The sequence below is a fragment of the Euphorbia lathyris genome, chromosome 10, assembly GCF_963576675.1.
Source record: "Euphorbia lathyris chromosome 10, ddEupLath1.1, whole genome shotgun sequence".
Classification (NCBI taxonomy): Eukaryota; Viridiplantae; Streptophyta; class Magnoliopsida; order Malpighiales; family Euphorbiaceae; genus Euphorbia; species Euphorbia lathyris.
In genome coordinates this window covers 67447627-67459533 of record NC_088919.1, presented here as the reverse complement: position 1 = coordinate 67459533, position 11907 = coordinate 67447627, and the positions used below count along the sequence as shown (strand labels likewise).

Genomic DNA, 11907 nt, shown 5'->3' with positions numbered 1-11907 from the left:
ATTTAATATCTAAGTATTTTCATGAAATTTTATAAGTTCTCAAAACTTTTGCTAGTTTTACAAATGGCTTAACACCTTCTTAGCCCCTCAACTTGTTCCTTTTTATCACTTACACATTTAGCTTCTTTTTGCCTATATGGCAGTGGCATGGCACACGTTGGTGTTACCAACATTATAGGAGACATAATCAAGAAGTTTTGTCCCACTCGTAATACTTTGTGATATCAGAATATCAATTACTTTCTGACAGCAAGTCTTAAGTTACCTGAGAAGGAAGAAAACAATCAAACGGGAATCGGAGACCAGCGAACCCTCTCTGATGCCTAAGTTAGTATGAGAAATACGTAACTTGAAAGCTATTTAGTGAAAGTAGTTAGTATAGAATTGTGTACCTGATCTCTGATTTATGTGCTATTTGTAGATATTTATTTACATTAGTGTTTGTGTCATTGCACACGTGTCAGCTTGTCATTGGTTCAGAATCTATATTTTCGCTGTGAAATGACTTGAGCATGATTCCGGAAAGATCCTTCAAAGCTAGATAGACTGGCCAAATATATGAAATAATGGGTCTAGGCTTATTTGTTTAAGCTCATTACATTATTTTGTACCATATCAACAAGTAATTTAACTATGTAAATGTTAACGGCAACTTTTAAAAATATAGAAGGATATAGTAACTTTTTTTAAGACAAAATGACATTTTTGGACTAGTATATTAACACTAACCATCCAAAAGTCTTCACAAGTTACATTTTATTTTTACTATCTCTACTAAGGATGATGACTTGTAACAGTATAGGCGGTTCCATCATATTTACAAGTACTCCCTTCATTCCATTATATAACTCACTTTAGGATATCTCAATTAAGAAATACAAATAATATATAGTCAAATTAATGAATTTACATTGGTTAACTTAAAAAAAAAAAAAAAAACTTTCTCATATAAGGGTTGGAAATAGACCTGTTCAAGAGCCTGTTGGTCCGTCCAAGCCCACTCCTCATGGGTTGAATTTGGACAGTCATAAATAATGTTTGGCCCGGCCCAACCCAAGCCCATTCAAACCCGCATATAAAATGGATTGGGCTTGGGATTTGTATCAAAAGCCCAAGCATAACCCAGCCCAGCCCGACTCCTTTATATTGTATATATTTTTTAGGGTTAAGGTGCAAAAATACCCCTAACGTTTTGGGCTAGGAGCAATTTTACCCCTAACGTCGAAAATGGTGCAATTTTACCCCTAACGTTGGAAGCCAAGAGCAATTTTACCCCTAACGTTGATAAATTGGGTCAATTTCAGACACTATTATAAAACACAGAAATTTTTATTCATTATTTTGCACCAATTGCATAACAATTCGTTCTAAAAAAAGAATTTCATGTTTTTTATAATTTAATAATAGAATTTGAGATTAATATTTATAAATTCGGTGGATTTTTTGAATTTTTTTTTGTCTAATCCGTACAAAAAGACAGTATATTTTTTTATTTTTTTCACATCCTAACAAATGTTTGTGATTTGTTACTCATAAAATGACACATGTATGAAGTGTAGATAACAAGATTCATGACCGAGAAGAAAGTTTGATGAATTATTTCTCAAATTGACCCAATTTATTAACGTTAGGGGTAAAATTGCTCTTGGTTTCCAACGTTAGGGGTAAAATTGCACCATTTTAGACGTTAGGGGTAAAATTGCTCCTAACTCAAAACGTTAGGGGTATTTTTGCACCTTAACCCTATTTTTTAACTTCAATCCATTATACCCAATTACAATTAATTATATATATTTTGAAGGTAAAAAAAAAACTATATTGTAAAAATTAACAAAAAGCAGTAATCGTATGATCAATTAGTTAGTTAATATACTTGAGAAAATGTCAAACAACTTAAAAATCAAGTTGAGCACTTCCTAAAGTACATTATAAACCCAGTAAAACTCGTATCAATTCAAAAATTAAATTAAAAAATACACTAGAAAATAACACAATACAAAGCAAAATAAAACTTTTAAAAATGTTCTTTTGGTCCCTGATAATGTATTAAATTTTAAATTGATATAATTTTAGTTTATTTTTTTAATATATATATTTAATTGGACGGGCTGGGCTGGGCTTGGTCTTGAGATTTCATTTTCATGGTCTGACCCAACCCGGCCCGAGCTCGATGTAAATATAATGCAGGTTAAATTGGGTCTGGACAAGAGAATTATAAGTCAAACCCGGATAGACCCAGTCAGAACCCGACCCAACCCATGAACAGGTCTAATTGGAAAATAAGCATTGGAATGTTAAAAAACACATAGATACATTGAAAATTAAGACAAAAATGTAATGTTTGGACCGAAAAACTAAACTAAAAATTCTTGAAAAACTAGAACTTGTATTTTGAAAAAAAAATTACTTTCTAAAATGACTTATATAATGAAACAGAACGAGTAATAATTATAATTTTATTATATTTATTAATAAAAATGACATATAAAAACATGACAAAATATGACAAGGTAAATTACATACGGGGTGTACAACCTTTACCCTATTTCACAATTTGATATACAACATTCATTACAAAACTGTATAACCTTTTGGTGACCTCCAACTAAAGTGTATAGTCATTAACTATGACCGATCAACGCAAAATCAATATGCCATGTTAGCAATTTGAACTCCGTGAAAATCAAAATTGCGAATGTACTGCGTTGATTTTGCATTGACCGGTAAAAATTACTGACGTGGTGCATTAACTTCCCATCAACTTTTGACTTTTAAGGATGTCAAATTGCTGACATGACATATTGACTTTGCATTGACCAGTCACAATTACCGGCTGTACACTTTAGTGAGAAGTTACCAAAATGCTAATACAATTTTATGTACAAAGTATGAAAAATGACAAAGGTTGTACACACGTATATAATTTACGCATAAGTTTAAATATTCATATCCTTTTCGAGTTAGCATATCAACTCAACCCAAACACTAAAATTACATGTAAATTTTATGTCGTGCAATCGAGTCGTGTGTACTTATAGCACCTATAGGTAAAACAGAAATAGGTATACAAATACAATAGCAAATAATTTTAGACTTTACCAAATGCAAGCTACTTTAGATAATATATGCTTAATCTGTCAATGTCTTACTTACATCAACACATACTACACCTTAACTATCAATTACTTCTTCCTATTTATAAGAAGAAACAGCCAAAAAAAAAAACTTTATACTAAGTTGTCTAAACATTATTATTCAGACCCCAAAAATACATTGGCAAAAAAAAAAAATCTAACTAACCTAGGCCCAGAAAGCTGTAGGTAAATAAATTTAATATACACAAGATGTAGTTGGGATCTGATTACCAGCCATATATGGGATTTTCCACCTGTGGAGGCAAGAGATGCAGGTCTTTACAGTGTTGCTTATCGTAGTCCCGCGTATCAGGTGTTGCTCCGGTACAGCGTCTAAGGAACTCATTCCCGGTGAGACAATAATGAGCGAACGCTAACCCTCCATCTACCATCTGAGACATGTTAGGCAATGAAACTGATTTTGACATTCTGTTCCCGTTATTGATCCTGAATTTTGAATCACCCTGATTATCATTTAAGATTTTGTCCAGTTCCGAGTACTGCATGAATCTCTCGGTGGCAGCTTCCCAGGAGAGGTTGAACATTTGCTCCGGTGTAAGAGGTTGAGGCTCGTTTTCTAATGCTTCCCTTACTTTTGCAACAAAGTCTTCAGATGTCTTGTAAGTTAAGCAATTTGGAAATGATCTGAAGAACTCATTTGATGGGTGGTCAGCACATATTACGAATTTTCCCATCGCTAGCGCCTCAGCTGTAGCTGTGCAGAGCACATCACTCACGCTAGGGTTTATGAAAACTTTGTACCTTCATACAGGAAACCAAATGTTAAAAAACAGACTGTGATATATAATACTATTACGTGAATGAAGGGCAATATTGGAATAGAAAAGTGACACGTGAATAGGGTTAGCTGGTTAGCTGGAGTTTGTCATATTAGAGGTAATATATAGATCAGAGGGGGAGTAGAAGGGTATTCTGGAATTCATTTTGGGAATCGGCCTTTGGCTTGGAAGAAGAGGTTCTCGTCTTAGGCTAGTGCAGGATAAGGAGGTTCTTTCTGCATTAGATTATTGTTTTCTTTGTTCTATAACAATTACTCTATCATCAGTAATATAAGTTTCGTTTCTTCATATTACGTTTGTTGATCTGTGTCTGTGTTCGAGTTTTCATCAGACAATCATACATAAAGATATTCTGAGACAGAACCAACACACATCACTTGGTTAGCATTCAATCATTTTAGGGAAGCTCAACCAAGAAGCTAAAGATAGGTAAGGATTATGTACCTTAGATAATTTCACAGTTAAAGATGTCGTAAATTAAACCGATGGTTCCTCAATTTTGGTCTTACTTTCTTTATGGCCTCTGAACTTCGAAAACAAACATAGAAGTCTCTTAACTTTGCATTGACTAACATAAAAGTCTCTTAACGCTGAACCACTTCAATAGTAGGTAACCCTCCATTGAAGAGCTAATGGAAATGATATTCTAAGCAACTTTAATTCTTGAACTTTTTGGTTTTGAGGTCGTTTTAGGTGTTGTCTGGTTAGTGATCGTTTAGAGAGAAAACTACTAAAATGGTGGTTCCATGGAAAATGTAGTTCTAAAAAACTTAGTTCTTAGACTTTTCCATTTTGAAACTGTCATCGGTCATTTACTTTTATAAGGGACTTTTTTGTTAGTAAAGGGTAAAGTTCATGGACTTTTATATCCGGATTTGAAGGCAAGACACTATAAAGAAAGTAAGGCCTAAGTTGAGAGCCCATGAGTGTAATTTACCAGTTATAGATATGAAACATATAAACTTATAAAGTGTTTCAAATACTTTATCGTGTCCCATATGAAGATTAATTGCACTGATATAGTGATAATCGGTGAAAACCACCTGGTCAATAACTGACAAAATTGCTGCAGTTACCGTTAGATCTAGGCTTATTAGAATCTTAAGGTGGAGATTACAATCATCCTAAGACTTAAATCTAATAAGCCTAGATCTATTGGTAACCAGGTGGTTTTCACCGAAGTGATAATATAAAAGCCTTCAGATTACAGCAGATACTTACCCGTGAAGAGAATCATCCGCATGGTCTCTCCCTCTCATGAAGTTGACTTTCAAATCCAACCTTTTGGCTGCAGTCTGTACTTCATTTGCATCCTCACCATTCCCGAATACATCCAAATTAAAGCCATCTAGCTCGCTCTTATGCTTTGCTAGCAAATCTATCAACTCCTTGTACCCCTTGGCCCAAACCATCTTGCCTAAGAAATATGCTCCTTTTGAGAAGGCCTGCTGCCCAAGTTCCTTTTCTGCAGCAACTTTTTCTCCAATTTTCAAAAACTTGGGATTCACTCCATGAACATTGCAGATCACGGACTTGGGTAAATCTTGTGTGGCAGCAGAAAGGCGAAGAACCTGAAATCGTCAACACACATTGCAGTCACATTATAGGACATTCACAGAAAATCTCATATTTATATGTACATATGTCATCTTTCTGCTTCAGCCACCTAACAAGACTTAAAATGAAGAAAGGTCAGCATTGAAAATCTAAGGATAGTCCACAAACTAAGATAGTTTACCTTATCACAGTATGCTCGGGTGACCCAATTGTTTATGTGTTTCACAAAGAAAGCTTGGAGAGCCCCATTCTTTTCCCTCTTGATGTATTCAAGGTAATTAGTGTGGACAACACCAACAACATGATTGAACTTATCAGTCCAGCGTTTACCATGGTGATACCAATTCAAATGTTCTGGTTCTTCTAAAATAGCAATATCAGCCTCCTTTGATGAAATAAACTGCGAAGTATCTCCAGTAGGTATTATGCTTCTTCGCTCTTTTGAGAACTAGAAAATAATGAGAACAAAATTGTTAAATATGCTGGCTATCATTTCATTTTAGTAAAACAACAGTGCATAATAAGATTATCACCCAGACACTTACCTTTCCCGGATAAAAGGAGATTTTGAATTCAGACTTAAAGCCAACCCTGTCCTCGAGCCAGTTGCGAATATAACTCTCCTGCTCTTCTGGTGAACTAAAAGTAACATTGTTGGGATACACTAACTCTTGATCTGACTTGCAAAGCCATGGAACCACTAAAGTAACATTTTGTTTTTCAGATTTTGCCAAATATGCAGCTCTGAAAAGTGGATTTACAGCAGTGCCCGTCATCCATGGAAGACTAGCAGTTGTCACAATGGCAACGTGCCTCTTTTTATCTGATGGACTATGCTTTGGTAAGTCTGACCAGAAGCCACCCTCGTAACAATGCCCAGTGCTTTGAAGGACACTTGCTATCCTTACATCCAATTCATCATTCACACCCTCATTTTCAATAACAGAGGATTCTCCCGTAGACAGTGTTCGCAGTAGAAGTTGATTCTTGCGTTTACTGCACAAGCTTTCAACTATCTTGTCGCATATATCTGGAATCACGTTCAATCAAAATGAGTCATGGCTGGTTTTCGCAACCAATATAGAGTAAGCTTATCATCAAGAAATGGCAAATATACTGCATAAGAAAAATAATGAGTAAAATGTATGCAAACCATCAATAATTGAAAAGCAAACAAATAGCAAAACCAATTTGTTGGTTGTCCTTATTGTTCAGCTACTATAGATGGCTTCCGAACTTTTTCTTGAATGGAAAATATAATTCAAACCAAAAGAACATGAACACAAATCACCCTGGTTCTCAGATTGTTCAGCCAGTGGCTTCTAAACTATTGCTTCAACAGATGCAAGGACAGAGATGATTGAAATGGACAACAAGATGATCATCAGAATGAGAAACAAATACTTATAACAGAAAATGGAAACGAGAATTGGTGGAAGGTTTAAAATTTATCAATAGCAGCACACCCCTCTCAGAAAAGAAGCAAATATCACCATCTCAGTCATCTTTAAACCAAATTCTATAAACAGCCAAATCTGCTCGCCTCCTCACAGACAGTCACCTTTCTTCAACACGACAAACACACTCCATCGCTCATTTTTCTTACAAGACACGTGAAAGGATAAAGTTAATCCTAATAGGATCACATAAAGGAATATATGCAATAAAAGTGAAAAGAGAAGAGCACTTCATCATATGTCAGAACTACAAAACCACCAGCAATTTGCTACAACATTCAAAATAAATTGAACTATTACAGCCCCTGTAATACCAATAACATCCTAATGAAAATAACAGATGTAGCTCTAGTAAGGAATAAAATCTCAGCCACTCAAGACTGACATAGATACAGGGTCAATTCAGGCACATATAAACCTAAGTTTAAAAGTCGCTGGCATCAAATAAGGGTATTGCCAGGCTAACGAAAAACATCTGCTATTTCCTCCAGCATCGACATAACAACATCCTAGTGCTTTTACTATTTGATACAAAAATGCAAATCAATCATGGTCATGATAATATAAGCACATGACACCACAATTTGCTTCTTTATCTAAAAAAATCATATACACCAGTTCAAAGTGGGGCACAAACGCTTAACTTGTTTAAGTCATGTTGACACATATCTAATATAAATAACACCTTCTAAAAGCCAGAATACAACTAAAAAGACAGCATGTCAATGAAGAAAAGCCTAAAATGAACTCCCCGATATGAAATTAGAAAAAGAATGTTAATACCAGAAAGATAAAGAATCAATAAAATGGTATTCTTAATAAAAGGCATTTCTACAAATTACAAACTATATATTGAAGAGAGAGAGAGAATAGAACAAAAGCTTATGTAATTTGTCTTGAAACAAGAAAATCAGCTTTACCTCTTCTAACTCCAAGGTGATCCAAAAAGGGTCCAGATTGCCTAACAAAATATGCCAATAATTCAGGGACATCCAGTGGTGGAACTTCCTATATCAGAAAGAACAGGGGAGATTCAGCATTTATTCAAATAAAATGTGTTGTGTGTATCTACCAAATAAAAATAGCATCCTCCAAGCTCCTAGAGTTAACATATCAAAGGGCCTGTTACACAGCAACCCGTATGGAAACTTGTTCACTTAACCCTAACATAAAATGGACTTTAAGCATAATACCCTCCAAGTTCCAACAATTAAGAAATGAAATAGCCTGTTTTACTGTAACCATCAGAAATGTGCCTAGACATAAAATGAACTTAAGCTACAAAACCACAAAAATGTTTATTCTTAATCGGATGCTTTCCCCATATCTAGATCAAAATCCAAGCTCATTGCATCCCCTAATAAAATATATCAATGTACTAACAAAGTGCTCAAGAGGTGCTTGTAACATAGATGTCACATGCCCAGCCTAATTTAATGTGCTCAAGGCCTTCCAACAATAATGAGCAACGCGGCATCAAATACATATACCATAAAACTTATTTGTCAAAAGTAGAGACAGAGAAATCATATTTGTGAAACAACAAAAAATTACAAAACACGCTATCAGCATCCATACTTAAGACCCGAAAAAACCAGATTGCCAGACTGCCGGTGTCATAAAAATTGCTGAAAAAGGCCTTTTCGTTGATCATATATGCATGAAGTTTACTACCCACCATCCACGGTTCTGATGCTACTAGTTGCTACACTAAACATGATAATGCTCCTAAATATCCAGAGGCACCTGGCAATGCATCAAATATCATAGGCATGTGGTGAATATGATATCAGATAAAGACTGATTGTGAAAGATGCCTAACCTTTGAATCTTGAGGCTCCCGCATCGCTTTCTGCAAGAGATTGATACTTCATTAAAAGAATGTTTGCAGCTTATAATCATCAAGATGAACGAACATCAAGATATAAACAAAATGGACATTGACAATTTTTAACTTATTATGTACCTCTAACTTTTACAAGTTAAGATAACGTCAAAACTCAAACCAAAGTCCAATTGGATATTTAAAGTTTAACCGCTTTCATTTCAGGTGGTCCCTAGGTATATTGAATTATGCAACATCTTAAACTGGTATCATTTCTGAGATATGACAGAAGGAAGTGATTTAAATAGTGAATTAAAAGAAAAACTACATAGGCATATCCATACTGAAATTATAATGCATGTATCATCTACAATATTTGGCTAGAACAGTTAGTTTGCAACTACACATCTAGTACAGACACTCAAGTTATGACCATGCAAGAAGCTTCATTAGCCAGCAACCTTTTACAAGTTACGAGCATATCCTGATTCAGAAAATTAATCCACACTAAAGAGCATCACTGCATCACATCCCTCCCGACCTAGTTCCACCCCATCAACAAGTATGTCAAACATTGAAACACAAGCATAAACTGAGAGAAACTACTGAATGGTAATCATAGTTGTTAAAGGCCCGCCTCAGGCACACCTCACTCAAGGCTCAAGGTAGTGAACCTAGCGAGGCACTGTTTAAAAGGCTCTCGTCTTGTGCGCCTCGCCCAGGCCTCGGAACCTGAATCAAGGCGCGCCTGTGTGTTTTCACTAAGGGTTTCCCAACCACTAAACTAATCTAAATAAGATTAATATTAACCATTGATCTAAATAAGAATATCAAACAAATAACTAAACATAGAAAGACTAGAGAGGGATTAAGAGCAGTCACGTAAAGAAGAGTCTCCTCCACTATGTTTTTATGTGGTTTTGTTTTTGTGTGGTCATACGTGTATTTTTTTGGTTTATGCTTTAACTAGTAAGAGGGCGAGCCTTGGCGCAACGGTAAAAGTTGTTGTCGTGTGATCGAAAGGTCATGGGTTCGAGTCTTAGGAGCGGCCTCTTGCCAAAAAAAAATTGACAGGGGAAGGCTTGTCCCCAATACACCCTTGTGGTGGGACCCCGCGTAGTGCACCAGCCCGCCTTTTTTTATGCTTTAACTAGTAAAAGAGTTTTTTTTTTTCTGTGCCTAGTGTTCCTCAGGCCCGTGCCTTGAGTTGCGCCTTGAGCCTAGGCTCCAGGATCAAAAAGATGTAGGAGGCAAAGACATAACATACCCGAAAACAGATTCCTGGAAAAATTAGATGTAAAATGTCATGCTTAATAGCCTAAAAAGAGGTTTTTAGAATTAGCCTTAGGTCCTTTTCTTTGGATTACTTTAATTAAACATGATAAACATTAGAACATAATCGCGCTTAAGGTTTCAAAAAGGTCTCTGATAGGGACCAAAAACCATATCAGCCAAAGAAAAATGGATAAACCACTTGACAAGTCCAAATCTAAGGGAACGTTTGATTTAGCTCTTAGGAATTAGATGAAAGTTGTTTCAGCACCAAAAGAAAACTACGTATATTTCAGAGTCGCTTATGTGGAGAAAAAGTGCATCCGAACTATAAAATCTGTAGAAAACAAAGGGTTTCATCAATTCTTCATTTGATAAGTCATTTAAATTAACATTGGAACAATTTAAAACCAAGTGAGCTACTGGCTGAGAACAGAAAAAAGTACATGAATATAGCAAAATATACATACCAAGCTTGATTTCAACTTCTCAACAAAGTCGTTATTCTTGAGTCCCCCAAAAATCTCCACAGGCTCACTCTTCTTCTCCAACTCCTTTAACCTCCTCCTTAATGCCCTTATCGGTTCCCATTCCCGAAACTGCCCTCTATCCTCTTTCCGTTCACCCCAAAATTCACTAAACTTAACAGGCTTTCTCCTTCTCCTAACCCTATCAAACTCCACAATCGCATTTATATCCTCATCAACCACATCCGCCACTATCGCGTTCCTTATAGCAGACAAATCAATCCCTAGTTTCGCCCTAGGCCCCCATTTCTCTAACACCTTCTTACTAATCTCAGGCGCAGAGTAAACCCTCCGAAACTCCGAGATCTTCGGCTGCAATTTCTTCACGAAATCAATTTCCGTCGGCGTCGAGGACCCGAACGAGCCTACAGAGAACGAAGTAGACGCGGAATTAAAGAAGTTCTCAATCTCCCGATCAAATGAGTTAGCCAGATTCTTAAACGAGTTAGCTCGGGCTCGCATGAGTTGGAGATCCGCGTCGGCCGAGTCACGAACCTCCCGCCATCCCTTAGATATGAAAGAAAACGCAGTGTTGGTAGATGCTGAAAGCTGAGAATCGCCGTTCATGGCGATTCAATAATTGAAAATTTAGGGATTTCTTTCTTTTTCTCTCTACTTTGAAGAGAAAAACAGCAAAAGAAATGGACAGTCTTAACGGTTATGATTTTCGGGTGTGTGTTTTCTCTACTTTTCTCGAAGTGGACACGTGTCAACTAACACGTACGTTTGAAATGGTAAGGGTAGATTTTGGCGGGTGCTGCTGACATGGAATATTCAGGGTAAATTATTACGTGGCGTTATATGATTGGTTATAGAATTTCCGAATATACTCATTTTGCGGAGGTCTTACAGTATTTTTTGAATATTCCCGATGGGTGGCTGAAGTATATGCTGGGTGTTAACCAAAAAAAAAAAAACGAAGTATATGCTGGGTGAAGTAATTATACAGTGCAATCGTCCACATTGTGAGGTTAGGTTTGACTATTTGATTATCTAGGAGCTTTGCTTCTTGACTTGATGTGTCAGTTAGTGATTGGATTAAATTAACAAGTTCAGAACATTACACTAAAGATGGCTATATGCAAATAAACTTTTATTGATCGACATATAAAATGCCACAAAATTTCTATTCAAATATAAATATTTAATATTTATTAGGAAAAAATACACCTGGTATTAGATGTGAAATCCTCCACAAATTTTATACTACATTTTATATGTATACATTATTTTAACAATTATATTATGATTTACATGTTTTTTTTTTTGTCTAAAGAAAACCAATATAAAATTTTAACTATAAAATTTGGAGGTTTTTAAGACCACTCCTGATAA

At 35.7% G+C, this 11907-nt stretch overlaps 1 protein-coding gene across 1 annotated transcript; it reads right to left on the bottom strand.

Annotated features, from left to right (window-relative positions):
* Positions 1-3083: 3083 nt before the first annotated feature.
* Positions 3084-11234, bottom strand: LOC136208436 (digalactosyldiacylglycerol synthase 1, chloroplastic). The gene is made up of 7 exons (XM_065999302.1): positions 10516-11234; positions 8771-8800; positions 7869-7956; positions 6037-6521; positions 5673-5939; positions 5156-5505; positions 3084-3896 (listed from the first exon to the last, which is right to left on the bottom strand). Exons 1-7 carry the CDS (start codon positions 11137-11139, stop codon positions 3362-3364), a joined length of 2379 nt encoding a protein of 792 aa, XP_065855374.1. The 5' UTR covers positions 11140-11234; the 3' UTR covers positions 3084-3361.
* Positions 11235-11907: the final 673 nt, after the last annotated feature.

Bases quoted from the DNA above. Each gene is read 5' to 3' on its own strand.
- LOC136208436 (XM_065999302.1), bottom strand. From the start codon at position 11,139: ATGAACGGCGATTCTCAGCTTTCAGCATCTACCAACACTGCGTTTTCT. The intron at 6,522-7,868 runs GTAAAGCTGATT...ACGTGATTCCAG, and splicing joins TCACCTTGGAGTTAGAAGAG to ATATATGCGACAAGATAGTT. The intron at 5,506-5,672 runs GTAAACTATCTT...TGACGATTTCAG, and splicing joins CCCGAGCATACTGTGATAAG to GTTCTTCGCCTTTCTGCTGC.